Source organism: Ascaphus truei, chromosome 3 (assembly GCF_040206685.1).
Source record: "Ascaphus truei isolate aAscTru1 chromosome 3, aAscTru1.hap1, whole genome shotgun sequence".
In the NCBI taxonomy this organism is placed as follows: Eukaryota; Metazoa; Chordata; class Amphibia; order Anura; family Ascaphidae; genus Ascaphus; species Ascaphus truei.
In genome coordinates, this window is record NC_134485.1 from 86287124 (window position 1) to 86313940 (window position 26817).

Consider the following 26817-nt stretch of genomic DNA (forward strand, 5'->3'; position numbering starts at 1 on the left):
TGCGTCCACACTGTAGTGGTATCACGCAGTGCAAACCTTTATAAAATGCGCTCGTGTGTGTGAAGGCTTCATATAGATCACACATCATTGGGGATTCCGGTGCGAGGTTTTAACCGGGGGGGAAGGAATACTGCACAAACCCCACCGGCTGATCACTTTGCACTTCCACTTAGAACTGGTAAACCCCGGAAACGAAGCATAATTTCTTATGGAATTAGGCTGAGCTTATAGTGCCGGCGACGTCGCTCGAAAACAAATGCATTATCGCCGTTGTAAGCGCGACGTGACGCTGGCAGCGCAAATTTTTTACGCCGGTCAAATTTGATTTTTCAGAGACTGTCGCCACATGTGACAGCCTCTGAACCAATCAAACACCTGGTCACCCGCGATGTCGCCAGAAAGCGAATTACAACTTTCGCTAGCGGCGACGGATTATGTCGCGCGTCGCTGTCGCAGGCACTGTAAGCTCAGCCTTAGACCTCTTGTAGCAGCCACAGAGAGGATACAAAGGCAACGCAAAGGACATATGGAAATGTTCGAGAAAAAGTGCATCGATAAACACCGTGGGGCCTATGCAGAGAGCAGCGCTATTTCGAAATTCGCCATTTTTTGGAGAAAATCGCGCAGAAAACAGCAGAAAATGGCGAGTTCCGAAAAACGCGCCAATTTTTCTTTTCTATTTGTAAAACTCGCCTCGCGGCTGGCGAGAACCTCAATCTCGCCAGTTTTAAAAATATCCTAATGCAGAGAGCCGCAAACGGCATCTAGCGGCTGTTCGCGCCAATAAAATGGCGCGATTGTCTCCTTTTTGCCTCGCCAGAAAAAATTGGCAAGAAGCTGCCGCTCGCGGCCATTGCAATGGGAAAAAAAAGGCGCAAATTTGTTTTTACACGTTTCTGAAGCGCGCATCTCGCCAATTTAAACTCGCCACACGCATCCATGTTAAACAGCAGAATTCGCACTTTTCTGCATATGGAGAATAAAACTCTCCAAAAAAGGTACTTTTTACTAAATTCGCCATTTTTAAAATTCGCTGCTCTCTGCATAGGCCCCCGTGTCTATTTTTTCCCGTTAATGATAAACACCGATTTTTTTTAAAATAAAATGAAAACACCGGAAAAACAAAAACATCCACGAATCACTGAAAACCAGGATCCCTGTTGAGTAGCTGTACATTAAAGTAGAATGAATGTAAACGTCTTTGTTTATAATTAGTGTTAGTAAATATAAATGATTATTGAAGTACTATTAATAATAGCCATACTGTTTTGTTAACCGATATGATTAAACATTTGTGCTGCATCAAATACATATTTGGCTTATACATAGAAACGTGAGCCATAGGGGGTGCCTAGGACGTAGCCACATAAACGCTGGTACTAAATCTTGGCGTTCCTTGGCGACATTGCTAAGATATGCCCATTCCTATGTTCCACTGTCACTAAAACACTAATGTTCAACCTTTTTATTGGTTAAGGAACCCTAGAATTAAATTGTGACATTTTGGGGAAACCCAACCCTCCCCCTGTCCGTCCCTCTCATCCCCCCCATCTCTCTTCCCCTCCATCCCTCTCTCTGCCCCCCTTTACACTCCCTTTCTATTCCCCTTTACACTCTCACCCCTCTCCCCTTTTCTCTTTCCCCGTTACACTCTCCCTTTTGCACTCTCTTCCCCTCTCTCCCCCCTTCTTTTCCGCCCCTTACACTCTGCCCCCCTCTTCCATCACTTACAGTACACTCTCCCCATTCTCTCGTCCCTCCTCACTTCCCCCACCTCACCTCCCCCCCTACAAAATACCCCCTCACATACAATAACCCCCCTCTCCCATACACACAGCCCCCCATAACACACACTAACCCCCAATATAACACACAATAACCCCCCCAATATAGCACTTAATAACCCGATCCACAACCAATACTCCTCCCCAGCCATATAACACACACACCCCTCTTATCTTGCGGCGAGGGGGCCTGCAGTGCTTTGCCGGTCCACAGCTCCCTCCTGTCAAATGGAAGTTGGACGCGACTTCTGACGCTGACAGGAGGAGGGAGAGGAAGGGTAACAGTGACCGGGCTGCTACTGAGCTGGGCAGCCACCGGGTCACTGCTGCATGGGGTGCCGTCGCACCACCGGGCCTGGGACAGTTGTCCCAGATCTCCCTCTCCCCCTGACGGCCGTGGAACCCAGTTGAAAACGACCGCACAAGCATGCCCTTGTTCTCTCCCATATTGATTACTGTAACATTCCTTTATCTGACCTCCCTGCCTCACATATCTCTCCTTTGCACTCCATTCAAAATGCTGCTGTCTGAATTATCTCCTGCTCTTCTAGGTGGGTATCTGCTTCCGCGCTCCAGAACTCTCTCTGCTGGCTTTCTATTAACTTCTGCATTACCTGCAAAATGTTCCTCCTTTCCTTTAAGGCTCTACACTCCTTTGCCCCTCCATATATCACAACCTGATCTCTCATTACACCCCTACTTGTCTCTTACGCTCAAACCAAGGCTGTCTCATCTTTGCACCTTTTACCTCTACAGCCCTCTCCAGTATTAAACATTTTTCACTAATCTCTCCCTAGCTATCGAACGCTCTTCCAATCAATATTCATCAAGCACCTTCACTTTCCACATTCCAAGTCCAGCTAAAAATCCACCTCCTAAAAGAAGCAGCTCACTACTTTTTCTACACCTCTACTACGACCTCCAGATGCCCTTGACCTCCATGACTCTACTTCTAATAATACACTTTTGCTCCTATTGTGTCTGTAAGCCTCTCAACATACCACCTAGGCTAAGGCCCCGCTGCACGCGCCAGCCTTGCGTCCTGGCGGCGCATGCACGGAACTACACCGCGATCTGCGGTCTTTAGGGAGCCGTTTTTCGGTACGGAGGGGGGGGGGGGGCGTGACCAAAACGGGTCGGGTGGGCGGGGCCATGACGGGGGGGGGGCAGCCATGATGTACATTTTCTGATCCGTGTGTGTTTCTCTGTGTGTGTCTGTGTATCCAGCATTGAGGAAGGATCCACCCCCCTCCCGGCGATCTCCACTCCTTATTGGCTCCCTGCCACACCACGTGACCCGTCGCCGCTCGGGATCACAATCCTATTGTAGCCCCTGCAGGCTGACGCGTCACAGTGCGAAGTGAGCCGGGCAGCGAGGAGGGACTGGGGCCGACTAGGGAGGAAGTAAGGAGCCGGTGAGTGGCGCGCACGCAGTTGCGTGCGCCGCCGGATGCAGCGGGACCCAAGCCTTAGATGGCAAGCTCTTCGGGGCAGGGTCACCTTTTGCCATATGTTGTTATTCACTTATTCCTAGTGTTTGCCCTTTATTTAACCTTGTGTCGTAATTTTGTAATGCGCCACGTACATTGTTCAATGCTATATAAATACAATTATACACACATATATGAGGTCTGGCACTCCGCAGGCCCCATGCTATAGTCTCTACGTCCTGCCCTTTTTGTGCTCCTTTTCCAGGGGAGATCTGGCACGCAGGAAAATGGAAGAGGAGGGATCTACTGTGATCACGTGATCAGCCCTCCAGCAACCAAATGGTTATATCTGCGCCAACAATATAAACATATTATAGTGTAAACTTGGTTGTACGATTTTGGTAAAAACAGGTATCATATACTATATAAAAGTTACTATATTCATATTCAGGTGCTACATTCCTGATGTCTGCCTGAGGCCAGGGCTGGTTAAACCTGGTTGGGGAATCTTTCCTATTTGCCCACTTAGGCAATAGGACGGACCTGCACCTCAGATCATCATACAACAGGTGGACAGGCGGAAAGAATATTATTTCATACCATACGTTTATATGATATTTGGGGCACAATGCTAGTCCTGTAGCCATTTTGTAAATATAATGGGCTATATCTACTTGATGGTTCTAGGCCAGGCGTGAGCAAACTGGGGGGGCACGAGATTTTCTGGGGGGCGCGGCGCTTACAGAGGACCCCGCGCACTTCCCCAAAGCATTTAAATTAAATGCCGGTGGGGGGGGGGGGGGGCGCGAGGCCTCTGTAAGTTCCCTTACCTTGTCTCCGGCGGCTTCTGGCGACACGTCGCCATGGCCACGGGGTCACGTGATGTTGCGTCGCCATGGCAAGGGGTTAGCGCAAGCAGGGGGGGAGAGCAGGTAGGAGGGCGTGAGGTAAAAGTTGGCGCACCCCTGTTCTAGGCCATAAGAGACTACACCATACAGCCTATTTACTCGACTGGGCCAGAAGGTGCCGATCATACAGCCTTAATTTCCACAGGCTCCCCCCTGTGGACACAGAAGCTGGCAACATAAGGTAGAGGAACGACTGCTGAAAAAGAGGGAGAAACTGAAACATGGAGAGCTTGAAGGATGGAGGTGTGAAAGCGAGGAAGAGTGGGTACATATAAAACAGAAAAAAAATAAAGGGGACAGCAGAGATTTTTCTAAGATAAATAGAGAAAGAAAGAGAGGAACAAAGGCAGACTTACAATAAAATAGCCAAAGCCTACTGGTGGAACTACCATATATAGGGCCCACCATCATTTGGGGCCCTCCTCCACGTGCTGCAACACTGTCCCGGCACAAATTTATTTCCCCCATCGGAGCCCTACATGCGAAGCGGCTGCGGTGGTGGAGGGATCCCAGCCAAGTGTTCCTAACACAGAAGTTAGACCCTACCGGAAGTCAGGCCCAACTTCTGCAATCACCAGCTGGGTGGGCTCTTTCCATCGCCTCCACCGCACCCGCTGCATGGGAAGGGCTCCGGGGTGACCTTTTCTATTTAACTTGCACCGGGGTCCACCAGCGCCTAGTTCCGCCACTGCCAAAAGCCATTTTAAGTTGATGAAGAAGTGTTGGTATGAAATAACCACCATTAAAGTATACTAAATGCGAAATGGAATCCTCGAGCCATATGTGGAGATCTCTCGGACCAATTTGGTATACCAGGTCAAGCCAAATTTTGGTGGAAGGAGCAAGGTGATAGACACCAAAACCATCTGCTGTTGCTAAAGGGTATCAATTTGGCTAAAACTAGTGGGGAAACGGATCCCATTAGTGGGGAGAGGTCACAAAGATCTAGGGTTGAGGAGGTAGAGCATTCTGCTATGCAGCTGTGGAAGACATTATTTGGGGTAGCTCTGCTGTGAAAGAAACTAGTGGCGTTCGGAGCGGGACACACATGTCCCAAAGATGTAATACGGCTGTCCCTCCATGAAGATATCGGGAACAAGCTTTTGCCTCTTAGAGCTGTTTAATAGGTACAGCTGATTTTACAGCACCAAAAACAAGTAGTTTGTTTGGAAACAACGGAGCAGCACAACCAACAAGCCATGAAAAAATGTGATCATGGGTTGTGGAACTCCCATAAAAATCAGTTTATTAATAGCTTGCATGACTAGCCAAAGGATAATCGATGCACCTACGCGTTTCGAACCATGGCTCTTTATCAAGGTGAAAAAACATGCAGTCTACCTGCTAAATATGTACGGTTGGAGGGTATGTGTCTTATAGCACCGCACTGCTTTGTACAAATGGGTCAATACATCTTTTTTTAAATCCGTGTAAAGTCAATATATCTTTGACAAATGTATGAATCTAAAAAAGACAAATGATAAGAAAATGATATTGCTAAATAAGAAGTCACCACCATGCTTTTTGTTATGACTTTGGTAAACGTGCGGCGCTGCCTGATCTTGTGGTCACACACGTGTGACATGTCGGTAAATACACACATTTAAATGCATTACAATCAGCATACTGTGCCATGGTTATTAGCTTCAGTAAACGTTCGCCCCCTGCGCCCCAACTGAAGGAGCCAGTGTCGCGAGTGCAAGAAACACAGTGTATTGGAGGACAGATAAATGATGAAGACAATTCACAGATGGTTTGCATAATTCTGTTTCAGAAACATGAAGAACAGACCTGCGAGGTTTTAAAACAAAAACAAACGATGTACACAACATTAGAGTTTACACGTTACATCTATGCTTCATTTACTAGTATCATAAACTAAGAAGAATCTACACATTTCACCAAAATAATAAACAGCTCCACGTGCTGCCAATGGGATAGGCAAAGCATTATAGCCCTCTGACCCTAAAGGGGTTAATTAAACCCCCCAAATCTCACGGCTGTAACAGACTCATGTTTCTATCTTTTTGCCTCTTTCCTTTATCTTCCTTCCTTGAACGTAATTCTATATATGTCGTATTGACCGCCCGGCGTATATAGTAAAAGGCCCTTATTGTCCCGATTGTCTGCCATAGGCCCCAATTCAATATGTTGTGAAGCAGTCTTCCCTTTGCTTGGGAAGATTTCAGCTCCAAAAGAAATGGGCTAAGATCTTCCTGACCAGTTGTGAGACGGCTTGACGGCATATTTAACTGAGGGCCATAGCTTCTGTCCACTCTGTCCCTTCGCTGCTGCTGTATGCAGGAGAATACTGTGGATGCCAGATGGCTCCCTGAATCCTCAGGGGTCTGCACGTCAGAAGTAGAGTTGGCAACTGGGACCTGTATTATGTTTGCAAATGTAAAGAGTCTCATTGGTTTAAGTGCTGCGTCTTCTTTATAGTCATGTGTGCAAGAAACATTGGCAAAGGTTCCTGGTGGTACAGGACACGCACCATCCAAATGAGCAGTTTTGGGCTCTCTGGATTTTCACTTCGACGACAATGGAATAACAGGTCTGGAATGTAGCATTCTGTATTGTCTTTGTTAAAATAGCATCCCCCCCTCAAAAGTCTTATTTTTAAGTTACCTGAAACGGGGGTGCCACGGAGCTAATCTGTGGTCTTCCAATCTCTGCGGACCACGGTGACTCCGAGATATTTGTAGTTTTTTGTGCCTGTGTTTGACACAAGAAAACTACAAACATGGTCGCAGTGTCACCATTAGAAAGTGACGACGTCATTGGCAGATTTCCATTGGCCGCCGTAGTGAGCCTAACACGTCAGCCATTTTGTGTCCAGCTGGCAAATGTTCTTAGAGTGGATTTTTACTGCCGTTATAGCTCGGTTATCAATGTGATGTTTCCTAGCTCCATTGGAGCCCCAACCAACGTATCCAGTATACAGCATGTAAAAATACTGCTGCTCTAGTAAGGTGTTTTTTTGTGTGTGAACTAACCACTTTCTATACTATATTTCCATACTAAAAATGTATTATAACCTTCCAGGAAACCGCAGCGTTCCGTGGAACACATGTTGAAAGTCACTGCTTTCACCCATTAAACGTATGACTGATTAGTTGAATCTAGTCTGCACCTTTAAATCCAAGCATTGCAAAATGGCCCACCCTACCTGAAGCAGTCAGAGTGCCAGTCAGATGCCAACGCCTGCAGGTAGCGCCCATCATAAATTCTTTGTCCACAACTGGCACACAGCGGCAGCTGATTAACTGGGGTACAAAGGGGACATTAAAACATTAGGGTGCCAATAGAAAGAGGGATAGAGACCCAAATCTCACCAACTTGTTGTCTATGGACACTGACAGCTATTTTTCCCGTGTAACACTCCCACATAATCTCATAAAGCATGGTTTTCTGGTTCATGTTGATTTAGGGATCCTAGTTACTTGGCAACTATGTTTATTGTTGCATAGCAAGTGGTCCCCAATCAACTTGGTGAAGATCCATGTTCCTTCAAGCCCTGCTGTTAGCTGGGTAGATGCTGGTGTAAGGAGCACTGACCTGTTTCTTCTGCAACGTATACAACTTACTAGTGACATATAATTCACGGCCTCTTAGCAACCTGCTACCTAACCTTATTTTACTGCTTAGCTTGAAATAAAGCTTCCATCATCTGCTGTCCATAATAGTCCGAGTACTAAGACATTTGACTTTCCATCATTTTTGAAGCTACTGTAGTGCTGGTGATGTATTTTCCTGAAGTATTGGCGGATATTATGATTTATTCTAATTGTGTTTTATATAGGTCTGGTCATCCATCTCTTAATAATATAAGAATACAGACGCAAGCCAAGTGCATTGGAATACAGATAGAAGGATAAAAGCACTTTGCATACAGTAGCATTAAATATTGAAATATGACTTTGCAATTTAAGAGATATACTGGGAGACATACAGAAACTTTATATTTTGTAGCAAACATCCCAGAAATATGAAAGGAAGAGAACTCCAGTTCTACTACTACTGTCTAGTACCAACTACAACCCAAAGCATGTCCTAGTACTTCCAACTCGTGTCACCTACGAGTACTTGCAACACCTCTAGTATTAACTAGTATGAACTAATAACCCCACCAGCCCAAATACTGACACATTTCAACCAATACACCAAGCAACCTTGACGTTAGTACTACTAAGCAGTATCAGAGTTTCCAATGACCAGCTGTATCAAACAATATTTACAGAACTCAAAATACCATTTAATGCCCCAGAATCCAAATACAGACACACACACAAATAAGTACCCAAAAATGTCATTACAAGTGAGACAAAATAACTGCAGTACTAAGAAATGTATTCATTTATACCAACCAATACTAACTAAGCCAACAGCCCCAAGATAACATCCACCAATGCTAAGTATAACATTCGGTACCTGCAGCACTGTTAGTATTAACTAAAACCAGTAGGTCAAGTACTATCGCACTTTGACCACAGACTAACACTAACTAGTACCAAGAAGTACCCATAACATTCAACTATCATCAACTAATTCAACCAGTACAGTACAGGCATACCCCGCTTTAAGGACACTCACTTTAAGTACACTCGCGAGTAAGTATATATCGCCCAATAGTTAAACGCCAGCTCACGCATGCGCCTGTCAGCACGTTCTGAACAGCAAAGTTGAACTCCCTACCTGCATCGAAGCTGTGCACAAGCGGGGAGACTATAGGGCCTATTACAAATGCGTTATTTACATCAGTCATGCACGTATATGATGATTGCAGTACAGTACTTTCATCTATAAGTGGAAAAAAGGTAGTGCTTCATTTTAAGTACATTTTCATTTTACATACATGCTCCGGTCCTATTGCGTACGTTAATGCGGGGTATGCCTGTATAGTAAATTATAACAGCATTATCGGACACCAAAGTACATTGAGCAGCGCAAGCCTTAAAAAGAATTAGCTAACGCCAAACTATACTGAAAGGTGTAACGTAAAACAAACTCTACTAACCAACAACCAGCAATTACCCCCAACACTAAGCCAAATAACAACACCTCAAATAAACTGCCACAACATTAAGAATGAAAGACTAATAAATGAAACCCACCGACCCCACATTAACTTCACTAATATCTATTAGCGATATTAGAAATCAGCACTGACAGTACCAAACACCACCCACCACCACCCAGCAGCACCAGCGATAACTACTATAACCAACAATGCTAACTAGTAGAAGTAATAATACCAACAAGCACCATACAATATATAATCTACTAGCATCACAACGCAGAACTAGACCAGTGAACGGGTTATAACAAGGCCCAATAAACATCTAAGGCACCGATCAGTGATACCAACAGGTGGGCGAGCCCTAAACCGCAACACGATCATTATTCAGCATCAACCAGCAACTACAGCTTAAATCAGATCTAAATGTATAATGTCCGTTATAAAAACCTTAGAACAGCAAACCAGCCCCCACTGTACATACTATCACCTACCAGCACCCAATGCACCTACCAGCAACCATTGCACCTATGAACCCCCACTGTATCCTTCATCATTCACAGCAACTACCAGCACCCACTGCACCTTCCAGCACCCATTGGACCTACCAGCACCCATTGCACCTACCAGCACCCAATGCACCTACCAGCACCCACTGCACCTATGAACCCCCACTGTATCCTTCATCATTCACAGCACCTACCAGCACCCATTGCACCTACCAGTACCCATTGCACCTGCCAGCACCCATTGCACCTACCAGCACCCACTGCACCTACAAACCCCCACGGTATCCTTCATCATTCACACCAACTACCAGCACCCACTGCACCTACCAACCCCCTCTATTTCCTTCATAATCCCCTGTATCCCTCATCATCCACTGTACCTACCAGCACCCATTGCACCAGCCAGCCCCCTACTGCCCCAACAAGCACATACAGGCAGAAACAGCATCTACAGATCAGCACCACCAACAATTAGGTTATTAACCAGAGGCCACTGGCAGCTTCCCCCTCCTCCCCCGGCCTGACACCCGCCCCCCTCCTCGCACTCACCTTCCTCCTCTCCCATATGTTCCTCACTCCAGGTGCAGCACAGTAACATCAACCTCATTCACCCCACGTGTGTGAGGCCGCAGATCAGGGTGACCGTGTGCCCCTCAGTCACTGTGTGTGTGTGTGTGTGTGTGTCCCTCTGTGCCTGAGGGTGAATGTGCTGGTGTATCCCTTGTGTCTGCGCCTGTATTGTGTCTGTGGTGGATCTGCATGCAGATGTGTGTGTTTGTCTGTCCCTGTGCACCCACAGGGACAATGTCTGCCCCTATAGATGTGAATCCCCGGCTCTCTCTCTCTCTCTCTCTGTGTCTGTCCCCTGCATGGGAAGCACAGCTACTCACAGATGCTAAACAGCAGAATGGGAGGGGGAGGGACAACCATCCCCATTTGCCTGGGAAAGAGAGTGCACTGTGCAGAATGTGAGAGCATTATGTCATACAGAGCCAGTGCATTTCACATAGAGGGCAGAGGCATTGCTGGATCTGTCTATCAATGGTGTTTAGACGCACAGCTAACACTTAAAAAAACAACAATATTATTGTTATTTGTGGCTGTGTCAAACCTGTTCATTGCAAATGCAACTCCATGTGACGCCCATGTGTGCTTCAGAGAGGGTAACGTCATCTCAGGTTCCCAGTGCAGAATATAGTGGGAAGGGTTAGAGCCCCTGGATATAATATATCCCTCTCATTGCTCCTCAGCACCGTACCGCAAATTGCAAACTAGCGCCGGCAGAGTACTGCGGTACAGTAACAGAAAAGGTCAAATAGCTTGATACGCTGACGCCTGCTTCTATTTCATAGAAATGTGGCGCTGTGTTTTTGCCCTCGTTTTGCAGCCGGGAGACTTAAGTAAAGAGATCTCTCACCCGGCTGTGTTCTGTACGCGTGTATTTTCGCACACATTAAGTTTTGTGTAAGCAGCCACAGCACCAACGCCCCACTGTCTAACACTCTCTGTCTTGTGACATTGAGACATGGCCCTCTGTCTCGCGGAGTGTTACTCACTTGCAGTCTCATTATCTCTCACTCTGTGTCTCCGTAGGTCTCCCTGCATATTTGACACTCCTGTTTTATGCTGCTGCTTTACAGGTGCAATCCAAGTGGGTGATTTCTTCTTTTTTTTTTTTGCAAATGTTTTTAACACATTATTGAAGCGTGAGGTCTTCGGAGCTGAAACCCGTTAATTTCAGCTCCGGGGACCCCCTGCTTCCACAGATGCTTACCTCAGTAGGAGGCGCCAGTATCGCTCTGCCTTTTAATGCTCCCGCATCACGCGGGCCAATAGGAAGCCGGACCTGATGACATCACGGCTTCCTATTGGCCCGCAGTGCGCTGGAGCTTTGAAACTCTGCCATTATGTGATCCCTGCTAGCCGAGCGGAGTGGCTACCAGAGACCCCCACGAGGCCTGTATCTCCGGAAGCAATTTACCAGGGGTGTCCAACTCCAGTCCTCAAGGGTCATTCTGATGGAGCCACTGACTGATGCAACCTATGCTGAAGCAGGGATATCCTTAAAACGTGACCTGTTGGTGGCCCTTGACAACTGGAGTTGGCCACCCCAGAAATATACCAATGTGGCCAGCCAATGGGGATGGAAAATCAGGACAGGATGAATATCACACAAGTGATCAGGAACCACCTGCACAGTATTCATTGGTAAGGCGCTGGGCTGTCTTTCTCACTTTCACCTAGCCAGGCGTTGCTTAGGACCTAACTGGAATCAAACACCCCAAAATGTCATCTTGTACGTGCCTAACGCAGCAGGCGAAAAGATGACAGACTTAGGACCATATCTGCTAAGCAGTGCTAAGCCCTAAGGCACCCAACAGGCACTCACTTGAATAAGGCATGAGGTGCCTTATATCTTAGCACCACTTAGTAAACATGGGTCATGATGTTCCTACCCAGGATATTTATATCTGAAGTTTAGAGAAGCTGTAACAGGCGTGGGTAACCACAGTTGTTTTTCCTGTCACATGAGGATACTATACTGCCACATTAGTGTTGAAATGATATCTAGAGAGGATATCCTTAGAGAAATATAGGGGTCTGTCTGGGTTATTAATATCCTCTCTCTCATAATCGTTGTTCTCAATGCAATATTGCCAGCTTCCTGTCTTTGCCTCCATGGTAGTCACTCAATTGTATAGTATACAAGGTCCATAAGGTTCAATATGGTGAAGACATTGGTAATGATGCATTACCAACTCCACACCATACAGGTCAGGGGGACATAAAAGCAGACACAGTTCGTTTATGGTGGGTATAAAGTGACAAACCCCCTCCACCCTACAAGGCGCAGCAAAGACAGGGAACCCATGAGAGTATCTGTATGTCTTCCACAGGTCCCCAGACCTGCTCCATTCACCCCGTTTCCCAACGTCATACTGTGGTTAAGCTGCAGACAAGGATTCTGGGTAGTGACATGCAAAATAAATCCATGACCTATTAGGGGAAGGTAAGAATAACCAAGAGGGGCCATGGAGTGATGCGTTTGGGGGGGAGGGGGGAAGGAGCATGAAGGAGGGAGGAAGAGGTTATTTAAAGGGCAGTTACCTCGTAACTTGCCTCTCTCATCCTCGGGCCAACTCCCCAAAAGTTTCCCTTGCTGTCCCCTGGGTGTCTTCTGCTTGTAGGATACGTTTTTCTGTCCAGGGCCGCTGCAGGAGCATGGGTCCGAAGAGGAGGTCGGCAAGAGCGCCATCTTTAGCAAGAAGAGGAGTTCAGGCAGGGGAGACACTGCCCCCCACCCCCCTCCTTCCCTGGCAGAGGAGAGCGCCAGGATGTTGGACGAGCTGCAGAGAGGAGCAGTGTGACATGGCGAAGGATGGCTTAGAGAGCTGATGGGATCACTCCCAGACTCTGCATCCCCTGTCATAGTGATATCGGAGGAGAGGATGGGGCTAAGTGCTGCTGGCAGTGGCAGATTTCCCATAAGGCCCGATGGGCCCGGGCCTTAAGACGACAACATTTGGGGGCAGCAGAATTTGGAGGCGGAATGCATGACCGGTGATTGCCGCCTGCTCATGTGTGATTGGCACTTGCAACCCGATCACGCATGCGCAGGCGGCAACTGCTAATTGCGCATGCGCGGCCTGCAACGTGACGTCACACAGCATCATGACAATGGAACAGCATGGCGCTAGAAGAGGAGGACGGTACCAGGTAAGTGCCTGTGGTTCCAGCACAATGTGTCCTTTTTGACCCTCGATTGCCGCCGCAGCTGTCCAGAGCAGCTGAGACCCAGCATCGCCAGCCAGATGCGGAAGTGGTGATCCCACTGCACCACAGCTGTTGGAGTGGTTACTGCCGCCGACGGAGCCTTACCTTTCATATAAGTGCATGTTGTGCTTATTTGATTTTGAAATAAATACCTTTTACACAATTTCCCCGTGCATGTCACCCTATTATATTCTATTTGGTGCCAACACATGGAGAGAATACCGTCCATCTGGAACTGGCTACCAGACCCAATGAGAAGAGTGAGAAGAGTGGGAAGACTCTTCTTCAAAAGATACCACTCTGGGCTATTTGCTCACACATGGCCGTGTGAGTAGCTTATACTGTATTATCATCCCATTGCCTTCTCTCCATGTGCTCATAGTTGATGTTGTGACTCAGATATTGGGTTTCTCTATGATTATCATCTATTGATTTGTTTTTATCATTATCTACCTTATTATATATTAACACTCATCAATTCTATCTTTTATCTCTTATCTATATCTGCGCTCCCTGTACTTTATCCTTCTAAGTGCCTAATGGCGCCATTTTTTTTAATCCGACACTGGCTGCTGGGAATGTGTTTGCGCACCACCCGAAGTTCCAGCACAGACGGGAGGAGAGGTGCTGCGTTCCCCGTCGACGGTTCCACCCGCCGGATTGCCTCAGCCCTGGAGTGAGCTCCTGTAGTGCTGCACAGGCTAAAAGACCTACTCGGGTGGAAGCAGGGGTGGAGCAAGTCCCCGGCAGCCCATATTACAGAAGCCTAAGAAAGCCCCAGGAAATTGGTAGCAGGCCCCTGGGGATAATCTCCCCTACAGGCCCCTGGAGGGTAGGGAAATGAAAAGGCACATGGAGATGGAGGAGCAGGGCTATCAGCAGACAGAAAGGGTGGTCCAGCAGTCCACAGGGGGGCAAGGTCCCCCTGGTACGGCCGAAGACAGAGACATCTCCAGCAGGATTCATGAGAGGACAATCCTCAGCAGAACCCAGAAAGAGAGGGAAGGTCTGGGTGGATGCGCTGGACACTCAGGTGCAGGTGCCAGATGCGGGGCCTGGCCCGATAGGGCGTTGGCTAGGTCCCCTCCCCAGGAGTTTAGTGGGGGCGAGGAATATTTCAGCAAGGCAAGGTCCAAGCTTTTATAGTGGAGCATAGAAGCAGACGGTCTGTGGAATACCGTGGATCAGCGGAGGGAGTACCCAGCAGGCTGTCAGAAAGGGAAGGCAAAGGTGGGCTGACCCAATGATCGGTTTGGGCCAGCCGCAGAGCAGTGGAACTAGTGGCGGCTGGGCCTGTGACCAGTCTGTTAGGTTCAAGTGCAGCGGAATGTGGGGGTGGGGTGGGGTTAGCCGAGGTGTTATCCCTCCGGGAAGTACTAGGGAGGCTCAATGTTTTAGTGGGAGGTGGAGGTTCCCTGGCAGGGGCAACAGGGGGTTGGAGCAGCATGGGCCTCTAGACCCAGGCCGTGAGAGCGGTTGGCACAGGCATATTGGGTGTAAGTCCCGGGGTCGGCATCAGTGGCCCCCAGGTGGAGTGGCTGGGAACATAGGGTGCAAGGCCTCAGTATTTGCAGGTTTAGGGGGGTGTCGGGCAATGCTGGCGTGGGTCAGGTTGCACCAGTGAAGCAGGCGGCTGGGGATGCAACCATGTCCAATAGTACCTTTAAAGAGGGTTACTTATGTCTTGCGAGCCCGCTAGGTTATCACTTGCTGCAGGCCACTAAAGACACGATTTGGACAGGTGAATATGTAGCGATATGGACATTAATATAAGGATATGTTGGAGAAGGTGGTTAAGACAGGGTAGAGTAAGGAGGAGAAGAAAAAAAGAAGGTAACCAAGATGTTTTGGCATTGGTTGGAGGTGTTCGTCCTCTTAGCGGGTGTGATAGGCGAGAAGGCTCCCTATAGTTGTTAGTGTCCAAAAAACAGCTATTTGGCAGGCTTTTAAGGGTACGGTGGGGTAGTTGGTGGAAGTATGTCAAGGGTTTTAGAGAACGCATGGCAGTTAGGAAGAATGGGAGAAGGGACTTTGAAAAACATGGACTTGTGATTGTCGAAAATGATGCTGCAGCGTCCATCCCTCATTCACGACCTGGCCGGAAGTACGGGGCAGTCGGTGGGGCTGGTTTGTATCACGAGAAGGGCGTTTCTCAGGTTGTGAATAGATTGGTTGACTTTGGTTTGTAGGCTGTTTTGACCGGGGCTGCGCTTCTGTTGGTGGCGGTGAGGCAAATTTGAGGGGTCAAAATGGCCTCAGCATTGGAGAGGTGCGGACTGGTCAGTTTTTCCCAGATGGTTAGTTTGGTGGAATGGGAGGGGTCCAACAGGATGTACTTTTCGGTCATGAGCAGCGGGCTTAAGGATGTACTGCTAAGAGGGACCTCATGGTGGTAAGAACCATGAGTGCTTACTAGTTCATATAGCGGTGGTCGTTGGTTGGGGCTACTTGCTGACCCGGTCCTGGAGATTGACGTTTATGATTAATAAAAGGCTATGGCCATCTGTACCCAACAAAAAAAGTGTCTGTATTTATTTGGGTGGGTTATTAAACGGAATGGGTAAGAGGTGTGGGTACAGTGGTTAAGTAAGCACGAAATGGGCTATAGTTGAGGGTACAAGGGTCATGAATATCCAGATTGTGTCACTTGGACCTTCCTATGTCTCGTCACATGGTCTTCCTAGAGTTTGTTCCTGCTGTGTCTGACATGCAGATACCCTCATGGGTTATATATATTTGCTGAATCAATGTAAATAATGAAGCTAAGCCAACCACATGTGCTACATTTTTAAATCCCATTACAAATTACCATGTCTCACAAGCGTAACCATTACCCCTTCTAACTTAATAACATTGGCATGAAATTGAAGGATTAATGAGAATATAAATGAACAAGCGGCAGTTTTGCCACAAGGCCACAAATGTTGATGGCCTTACGTGACCCCGCGATGAAGAAAAAAAAAAAGAAAAAAACATCACACAGCGTGTCATTTAAAAGATTTCTTTATTAATTTTATTTAAAGCAAAAATGTATTTTTAATAACTTTTTCCCCCACCCGGTATTATTTTTACAAAAAAAAAAAAGTGTTTTTCATTGGAGGCAGCACGAGAGGGTATAAGGAAAACGCCGGAAGATGGTGAGGGGGGTGGTCAGCGAGTTTTAGGCATCCACACGACACACGCCCCTCACCCCCATAAACACAACGGGGTGAAAGATGCAGACGTTTCCTATGGCTTTGTGATTACTGAGGGACGGGCACCGAGAAGAAAGAGCGCGAGGAAAGAGCCCGCACTCTATCTAAAGCCCCACAGCTTTCTGCTTTTAACTTCTTCAATGCCAGAAGGTTTTTAATGCATAGCAGGCACCTCTGGGACAAATCAAGTGCATCTCTTACCCCCCCCCCCTCCTCTATTGACTCTTTACCACTGTGCCCTCGCCTAATCCCATTGCTGCCCTAGATCAACAGTGTATTTCTGGCCCCTCTGTCAGCAAAGGGTTAACCCCTTCACCGCCAACAAACCCGCAGAGAATAGTGCAGCTATAAATTGACGGCAGATAAACAGTTACAAAAAAAAACAAAAACAAAACAAGATTTTTCTGCTGCAGCGAATGGAAAAAGGAAAGATGCGTTTGAAGATTCTCTGTCACCCCTCCCGTCTCGGAGAGAAAAGTCCCACACTTTATTAATACACATAATAAAAATAATACAGATCCGCACAGTCGCAGGAGAATTGCATTGGAATGGATTTGGTTCCAAGTATAAGTTACAACAACTTGCTGGGGCCATGCTGGTGGGCGAGGCCAGGGGCGGGACGGGAGCAGCTCAGGACTTTCTCACACTGCTGGAAACATTGAGTGAGAAAGGAGGAAAAAACCCGCTGCAAGTGTGTGTGTGTGTGTGTGTATCTATCTGTGTGTGTGTATCTATCTGTGTATGTATCTATCTGTGTATGTATCTATCTGTGTATGTATCTATCTGTGTATGTATCAATCTGTGTATGTATCAATCTGTGTGTGTGTGTATGTTACAGTGTGTGCATGTAATATATATATATGCTTGTGAATGTTTGAGTTTACTTAATATCTAAGTACAGTATAGGTATGTGCATATATTTTTTATGCATTTATATATGTAAATAGCGTACGTATACGTATATATATAGATATATATATATATATATATATATATATATATATATATACACACACATATACATACACTAAGTCTCAACACATACAGTACATACTATAGGTACAGTATTTATTCATAGATCACTAAGGCCGCGCGTATACTCCCGGCAACGTCGCGTCAAAACAAGTGTATTAAATCCGTCGCGGGCGTCTATAGTAGGAGCGACACGACGGAGCGACGGCTTGGTCATGATCGCTGGAAGTCAGTGAAAATTGATTTTTCAGCGACCACAGTGTGACGTCAGCGGGCACGTGAGCGGTTCAACCAATGTGGGCAAACCGCTCACAGCCACGCCCCCCCCCGGTCGCCGTTTCTTGCCTCTAACACTATAGGTAGAAATCGCTGCGACAACGGCGACAGATGACATCACAACACGACATTGCGTCGCCATAGCCAGCACTGTAAGTGCAGCCTAAGTGTGTGTATACATATATATATAAATATATCTCTGTGTGTGTGTGTGTGTGTGTACACTAGTGTGTCATTCAGATAGCAGGCTCCTCTATAATGCGTAGCTGCCCGACTCCCTGCTTAGCGAGGGACAGGAGGATGTAGGGAAGGAATAGGGGCAGGGTAAGTGAGGGGGGATACTTGAATCCTTTTACATTCACACCATGCAGTAGCACCAAAGTTGATGAGGTTACTCGTAGATCTGTGGCTGGTTATTTTCTCCGTCGGCCGCAGTACTTTCCTTGGCCACAGAGGCCGCCACCTACCGGGACATTAAACATAGAGCTATTACAATTAAGGTTACTGTATGTGATTACTGAACAGGACCGTCCCGTGTAGGACCAGATCTGTAACTAGTGTGCCAGGCAGTCTAGTCACAGAATTGTTGATGCAGATTTTTTTTTTTTTTTACCAGAAAGTAAAGTTTAATTAAAAAAAAAACACCCCATAACAATGGAGAAACTGACGGCCATGCTACAAAAAAAGATGCCCCAGTTCTGGAACACTTGGGACCCCTGGTTAGTAAGATAAAATCCAAAAGGGCCTCGCTCCTCTGCCACGGAGGACCCCTCCCCCCCCCCCTGCACCCAGGGTGGGGTGATGGGGAGGCGCCGGAGCCCCCCCTCCCCCCCTCACTTACCCTTTCATCCCCCCCTACCCCCCACTGTTTGTCCCCCCCCTCTTCCCCCCCCACCTCTTCACCCTCCCCCTTTCTCCCCCCCTTTGAAGGAAACGGGAAAATGTTATTGGTCACCGTAAGATTGTATCATGGCAAAGTGTCATGGGCTCATGACACTCCTGAATGTAATGTAACTTTTGAACGTGTGCAATAAAAAAACTGTTATAAAAAAAAAAAACACCCCATAAGTCATAAAATCCTATTCCCCTGAACTAGACTGGTCAAAAGGTTCATCCAGAAAACAGCAGAAACAAGTCATTTTGCCTCTGGAGACAGACGGTGAAGGGGTTTGTGATTACCTCTGTAGTAGGACTTGGCTGGTTTAGCTGAAAAGGGGGGAAAAAAACGACATGTATTATTTAGTATCGAGTGCATCTCTCCCCGTCCCCTTGCTGCCTCCTCCATCACCCACATAACTTACCTCCTAAAGGGTATCCTAACTGTCCCGCACCTGCAATGATCAAATGGACATCGGAAGTGAGCAGCTACATCTAGTGGCCAGTGTCTAGAATGCAACTGCATTTCATTTTCCAATCCAGATACCCTTTTGATGTATTAACTAACAAGCCCGTGAGTAGAGGTCTCCTCTTATTTGTGTACAGTACACAAAGTAGAGAACCAGCTACACAATCATTGCACCTGTAAAGACCCCTCTTTTCGGTTCACTATAAGGTATGACTGTCATAGACAGGGGTGTCCAACTCCAGTCCTCAAGGGCCGCCAACAGGTCAGGTTTTCAGGATATCCCTGCTTCAGCACAGGTGGCGCAATCAGTGGCGCAGTCAACAACTGAGCCACCAGTACTGAAGCAGGGATATTCTGAAAACCTGACCTGTTGGTGGCCGATGAGGACTGGAGTCAGCCACCCCTGGTCTATGACAAGTCTACATGTCTCTAGGGCCAACACAATTATTGCCAGTTTGAGCCCCGTTCCTTCCCAGCCAGAGAATTCTGCCTCCGTTTTGGAAGTTTTATTGTACTAAGAAGTTTCGCAGTACTAATTTTTATTTTTTACATTTACAAACCTGGCCTGTCATCACATTTCTATTTCTAAATGTACTGTAACACTTTCTTAAGATAGAGGAAATGATTGCTGAAAAGGTTACTTTCTTTTCTGCGATTACAGTGTAAATGTATTATACATATATATATATATATTTTTTTTTTAAAGGGAATTGATTTTGGTTCATTGTGTTACAGGGGTTGATAGTATATACAAAGAGCAGAACCAGGTCCAGCAAATTGGGGTGCCCCCTCATGGGGTCTAAACACATTAAGGGAAAACGTCAGATGGGTGCGAAGACACAACAAGAGATTGCATACAGTAAACAGGGTAGTCAAGCACACCAACAATGGACCAATCAAAAAGGGGATTTAATGACTAAGAAGAGTAAGAACAGCATCAAGCTTCCAAATGCTGGATTGAATCCCCTTTCTGATTGATCCGTTGTTGGTGTGCTTGACTACCTTGTACAGGGGGTGAAAAATTATTTCAAGAAGGCCACTGATTTTTTCGTAAAGTCATATTGACCACTGTTGTTGCCACAGCTATTTTTTTACTTTCCACAGCTACGTCTCGCTTTTCTGAACAAGGACGTCTATCATGATTGAGGAGCCCTCATCCTCTGAAGACCCTGACATGTACAAACAGACAGGGCTGTGTGATATACCATTTCTGCTGCATGCAAGAGAAACCAGATCCAGATGTGACATTGTATGTCTGCAATAAAGCTGCCCCCCCTCTCCCCCCCCCCTCCCATTGGTGTTCTGCTGTTATAATAAGACTACAGATGCAATTAACAAAATAAAGCAATTTAGTTTCCAACAGGTAGTAGCACTTATTTTCCCCTACATATAAACATTAGTGACTAGCAGCTGCATACAGTGTTACCATAACTCAGACAAGGCTGTAACAGCAGTTATTGGCAGATCCATAGGAAGTTATCACAAGAGGGGCACATACAGCTTGCAAGCTTACCTGGGTAGGAAGGGTAACCAGGTGCTAAACCAGTTCCTAAAAGAAAGACAGAGAACACCGGGATATAAAGTGCTGGGGTGTACACTAGACTAGAAGAAGAGGTGTGAGGGTATGAAAACGCTGTACGTGATTATACTGTATCATGTGCCCATTCTAAGGCCTCGGTGCCATGCCGTGCGCAGAGCGAACAAGAGACAGCTCTCTATGGGGCCGGCCTCAGTCAGTCCGTGGGCGCGCATGCTCAAAGCGCAGTGGTGCGACCACGCTGCCAAAATACAAGAAATGTGTCTTTTGGCGCGGCGGCTGAGCGATGGCTACGTCATGGCGGCGATTCAGCCAATGAGGGCAAACCAGCCCCGTGACATCATGGCCACGGCCCCGCCATTCCCCCCCCCCCCTGTCGCGAGCATCCACTGATCGCTTCAGAAACGGGTGGACACCCCGCCAGGCGTTCCAGCGTGCGCGCTCTGACTGGGGCCGTAGCCTAAGAAATCACAATGTACAACAAGTGTACACAGCTTAGGAGCAGAAAGTACATTGTTCCCTGAACAGGAATCAAGTGAGCAACGTACAGTACATGCACATACTGTATATGTTACAGGAACACACACAGCTCAAGGCACCATACACTGATCAATGACCATACAGCAATATGCACATACACAGATACACAGATACACACGCAGCTCAAGGCAGTGTACACACTGATCATACAGCAACATGCACATACCAGACATACACACGCAGCTCACAGCAGAGTACACACTGATCATACAGCAACATGCACATACCAGACATACACACGCAGCTCACAGCAGAGTACACACGGCTCAGACAGCAACGTGCACATACCAGACATACACACGCAGCTCACAGCAGAGTACAAACGGCTCAGACAGCAACGTGCACATACCAGACATACACACGCAGCTCACAGCAGAGTACACACTGATCATACAGCAACATGCACATAAACACACACACACGCAGCTCAAGGCAGTGTACACACGGATCAGACAGCAATGTGCACATACCACACAGGAACGCAAACACACAGTTCCCATGCACTGACATGGCATTTCTGGGGGTAATGGACTATGACCTCATACTGCCACAGGGTTAGGTAGATAACGCTGCTTACATAAAATAAAGCCTGCTTGGAGGCAATAGGAATTTGTATTCATTGATTAATCTGCTGCTGTGTTTTTGCCCCAGTTTTACAGCTGGGAGAAGGTGATAACAACCCCCCATGATTGTAATTAAATATAACACTTTATTGTGTTAGAGCTTGAGATGATGCACTATTATTCTTAATCCAAACACAGTAAGCAGTAGTCTTTGCATTACCGCACCCCACAGTCAGTGCTGTTACACTGCCCCCCACAGTCAGTGCTGTTACACTGCCCCCCACAGTCAGTGCTGTTACACTGCGCCCCACAGTCAGTGCTGTTACACTGCGCCCCACAGTCAGTGCTGTTACACTGCCCCCCACAGTCAGTGCTGTTACACTGCCCCCCACAGTCAGTGCTGTTACACTGCCCCCCACAGTCAGTGCTGTTACACTGCGCCCCAGTCAGTGCTGTTACACTGCCCCCACAGTCAGTGCTGTTACACTGCACCCCACAGTCAGTGCTGTTACACTGCGCCCCACAGTCAGTGCTGTTACACTGCGCCCCACAGTCAGTGCTGTTACACTGCCCCCCACAGTCAGTGCTGTTACACTGCCCCCCACAGTCAGTGCTGTTACACTGCCCCCACAGTCAGTGCTGTTACACTGCCCCCACAGTCAGTGCTGTTACACTGCCCCCCACAGTCAGTGCTGTTACACTGCCCCCCACAGTCAGTGCTGTTACACTGCGCCCCAGTCAGTGCTGTTACACTGCCCCCCACAGTCAGTGCTGTTACACTGCCCCCCACAGTCAGTGCTGTTACACTGCCCCCACAGTCAGTGCTGTTACACTGCCCCCACAGTCAGTGCTGTTACACTGCCCCCCACAGTCAGTGCTGTTACACTGCCCCCCACAGTCAGTGCTGTTACACTGCACCCCACAGTCAGTGCTGTTACACTGCACTCCACAGTCAGTGCTGTTACACCGCACCCCACAGTCAGTGCTGTTACACTGCCCCCCCACAGTCAGTCGCAACCCGTAATCTTACACTGACCACCACCAAAGCCATATACTGTATATACCCAGCACCTCGTCGCTTCATCCACCCACCACACACTGTCCACACAGAGAAGTTTGAAACCTTTCCAGGCTTGGGGAATACAGTGTAACTGTAGGCCATTGGTGCAATGGAAAAGAGTCGAAGACATAGTTATATAGCAACTAACAGACTCCAAGCACACTATCCCATTCAGTGATTACAGTCCCCCCACATGCTGCAGATTACATTGCATGTGCTCAGTAGTCTCTCACAGAAAGGGCTTTATTCAATGATGTGTGATGTTGCTGACCATGCTGTGATTAGCTGCTTTGGACACTACTGACTAAGGCCCAAAGATGTACCTCAGAGGAACACCACAACTCATAGGAACACCCACGTATACTTCTAAATGAAATATACTGCAGCTGGCAGGAACACACAGAGGCACGGCAAATGATTGCACACACCACCGAGAGCAACATATACACACACGACTCAAATGAACACATGCACATGACTCACAGAAGTGTGTGAACACAAACAATGCACCGTTACAAGCATACACCTCACAAGAACGCACAACTTACTGCCCCTCTCCACCCTTTGCCTTTCCAACATTCATTCTCTCTGCACAAATCCTCCTACACAACCCAGCTCCGACCCCCCTCCAGCCCTCGGACTGAGGTAGATATAAGAGAGTATGCACCTCCCTTTCAGCTTTTTTCCCTAAACCGTAGACATGCAAACCTCAAAAGCCACAATGTCTAATCCGCAGAGCAATCACACTATGGAAAGTGCTTCTTGAGGAAGCCGTGGCTGGAAGCACAGTAATGGGATGTAACCCCTTCACTGGCAAGTGCATTGCAATGTGTCGCAGCCTTCTCTGGCAGGGGGGGGGGGGGGGACATAGATTTGTGAAGTACACAGCTGTAGAGGAAGCTGTAGGTTCTGTTTAAGCTCTCTACCGATATGTACATTACTTGGGGCGCAAGGAAAAATTGAGGAAGTGTAATATCAATGTAGAGTTCAACAAATTCAATTTGTATCTGTAGGAGAGGGAGATGGGTTACATTCTGCACCCCTCACTTACATACTGTACACACTGTACATCTCACTTACATACCCATATATACACACAGTATGCCTCACTTACATACTGTACACACTGTACATCTCACTTACATACACATATATACACACTGTATGCCTCACTTACATACTGTACACACTGTACATCTCACTTACATACACATATATACACACTGTATGCCTCACTTACATACTGTACACACTGTACATCTCACTTACATACCCATATATACACACAGTATGCCTCACTTACATACTGTACACACTGTACATCTCACTTACATACCCATATATACACACAGTATGCCTCACTTACATACTGTACACACTGTACATCTCACTTACATACACATATATACACACTGTATGCCTCACTTACATACTGTACACACTGTACATCTCACTTACATACACATATATACACACAGTATGCCTCACTTACATACTGTACACACTGTACATCTCACTTACATACACATATACACACACTGTATGCCTCACTTACATACACACTGTATACCTTATTTGCATACATACAGTGTACTGTATATCTGACTTACATACACATACATACATACATTGTACACATCACTTACATACACGTATATACACTAAAACATACTAAAACATTTTATAAATAAATAAATCTCACCTCCAGCTCCTGCTCCTGGTACTAATCCAGCTCCTGTACCGGCTCCATAACCTGACAAAACACAGAAAGCAGCATTTTTTTCATTGCTAGACATACACACACCCAGCACACAAGTGAATGGGGTGTAAGGTGACTTCTAGCGCTAGACCGTGTGCTATGACGTAGCATGGTTTAGTAAACATGGACCAATCTGAATTATAGGCTGAACATTTAGAGCAGTCCTGCCTCTGAAAGCTGCTGTGGACAATTGAGGGACATGTCAAGTATTTCTCAATATACCGCTTAAGAAGCAGAAAAAGGCGATGTGAAATCTGCCATTGGCTCTCATAGATAGAGGTTTTGACAGCAACAGCTTTCCCAGGCACTTACATCACTGTAACAAATACATACTAACACATTCAAATACAAACGAAATCTACAGTAGTCAATCATAGTAATAATCCCTTGGATTAGTGGCCTTCAACTCCAACGGGGGCATTAATCTCCACGCAATGCCCTGTTCTTTAGGGATTATTACTTAAATGAAATGCTAATGATCCAGGAGGATAAAGGACGTTGAAACCACAGCTGCATTTAATCTGAACCCCTTCAGTCTACATCTACGTCGCCCCAAAGGCGGACAGCCTTTGGTGCAGCCGAAGGGCAGCTAAAGGCGGTGAGCTGTTTGCTGCCGTTCATTGATGTTTGGTGATGTTAAAGCTGCGCGAGTTCAATCTGAAACTCACCAGCCCTTTTATCCCCTGTACCCAATTTTCAGACTCTCTGTCCATGAAATGTCTGTATAACCTCTGTTCCTTTAATGAAACCATGTATTGTTATCATAACTCTGTGCCCAGGACATACGTGAAAACAAGAGGTAACTCTCAATCTATTACTTTCTGGTGAAACATTTTTATAAATAAATAAATCTCACCTCCAGGTCCTAATCCAGCTCCTGTTCCCGCTCCATAACCTGACAACAAACCAACACTCAGAAAGCAGCATTTTTTACATTGCTAGTGGTTTAAGTGGCAATGAGAAATATGAATGGGAGTTTAGATGTGCTAAAGGTTAGTACTCCTTAGTGAAGATGGGCCATAGTGTAACTGTGTTGCTCCCCCTCCCCTAACCAGCACGTACACTACTACTCCTCCTGTAGCCAGCAACCTCATGTAGCTACTCTGCAGTCACTATTATTTGGGGTACAGTGCAGCTTTGGACACTCAGAGCCACAAGATACCCCACATACTTGTTTATTTATTAGAGAGCATAAATGAGCCACCCTCCCCATTATCTTTCTAAAACTACATTGGGGGGGAAAAAAAGACTTCGGCAAAGTATTTATCAAAGTCTCCCAGTGCTATATTGCTGCACGAGACTCAGCAAAGTGAGCTTTTACCCAGCTCCTCTAGCCGTTATATCAAGTACATATCACGCGCATGCGTACCTGGTTTAGGTGGTTTGCCTCCTGCTCCTGGGTACAAGCCTGGCAACGAAGAGAAAGATGATAGAGCATTACGGAGTATATACAGTAACCGGTGACTAGATAGAAATGGGGAACAGCTAGTTGTTAATAGAGATATGTGAGTATTTTTGGCCTTATTACACTAGTATTTGGGATATCTCAGCAGAAAGTGTCTACCAGGGAAAGCTGCTGAACACTGAGAGACGCGTAAAGCATTTTACGTTGCTGCTTAAGAAGAAGAAAACCCGTGTGATGAGGAGGGATACACTTACATCATTGTAACAAAATCATTAAACACACTAAAACAAGGGATTATTACTTAAATCTCACCTCCAGCTCCTGCTCCTGTTCCTAAACCAGCGCCTGCTCCTGTTCCTAATCCGGCTCCTGTTCCTAATCCAGCTCCGGTTCCCCATCCGGCTCCGGTGCCCAAAGCTGACACAAACAAACACTCAGAAACCAGTGTCTTTTACATTGCTACCCCCCAGTGGCCCTAAGAAATATAGTGCTGCTTCCTCTCCTGTGGGCAGCATTTTCTTATACTACTTCCTCTTATATCCAGCACTCTTACACGGCCCGTAGTCACCGCACCTACACCGCCCCCCTCCCATACCCAGCGCTCCTACACTGTTCCTCCTCCCATACCCAGCGCTCCTACACTGTTCCTCCTCCCATACCCAGCGCTCCTACACTGTTCCTCCTCCCATACCCAGCGCTCCTACACTGTTCCTCCTCCCATACCCAGCGCTCCTACACTGTTCC

General features: G+C 46.9%; 2 protein-coding genes across 14 annotated transcripts in view; both read right to left on the minus strand.

Moving 5' to 3' along the window:
• Nucleotides 1-10537, minus strand: part of LIMK1 (LIM domain kinase 1) — a 62091-nt gene extending 51554 nt beyond the window's left edge. Inside the window, exons 1-2 of the mRNA XM_075594501.1 lie at nucleotides 10198-10537; nucleotides 7292-7388 (exon numbers count right to left, since the gene is read on the minus strand). Coding sequence (XP_075450616.1) covers nucleotides 7292-7388; nucleotides 10198-10255 — 155 coding nt within the window. The 5' untranslated portion in view covers nucleotides 10256-10537. The remainder of the gene's footprint in view (nucleotides 1-7291; nucleotides 7389-10197) is intronic.
• Nucleotides 10538-16409: 5872 nt separating this feature from the next.
• ELN (elastin) overlaps nucleotides 16410-26817 on the minus strand; it is a 101507-nt gene continuing 91099 nt past the window's right edge. For all 13 annotated transcript variants that reach the window (XM_075594506.1, XM_075594509.1, XM_075594507.1 and 10 more), the window contains 8 exons: nucleotides 26386-26490; nucleotides 26038-26076; nucleotides 25525-25563; nucleotides 24612-24662; nucleotides 20723-20758; nucleotides 19166-19195; nucleotides 19044-19070; nucleotides 16410-18327 (listed from right to left, as the gene is read on the minus strand). In XM_075594506.1, the coding sequence (XP_075450621.1) occupies nucleotides 18278-18327; nucleotides 19044-19070; nucleotides 19166-19195; nucleotides 20723-20758; nucleotides 24612-24662; nucleotides 25525-25563; nucleotides 26038-26076; nucleotides 26386-26490 (377 nt within the window). In that variant the 3' untranslated portion in view covers nucleotides 16410-18277. The remainder of the gene's footprint in view (nucleotides 18328-19043; nucleotides 19071-19165; nucleotides 19196-20722; nucleotides 20759-24611; nucleotides 24663-25524; nucleotides 25564-26037; nucleotides 26077-26385; nucleotides 26491-26817) is intronic.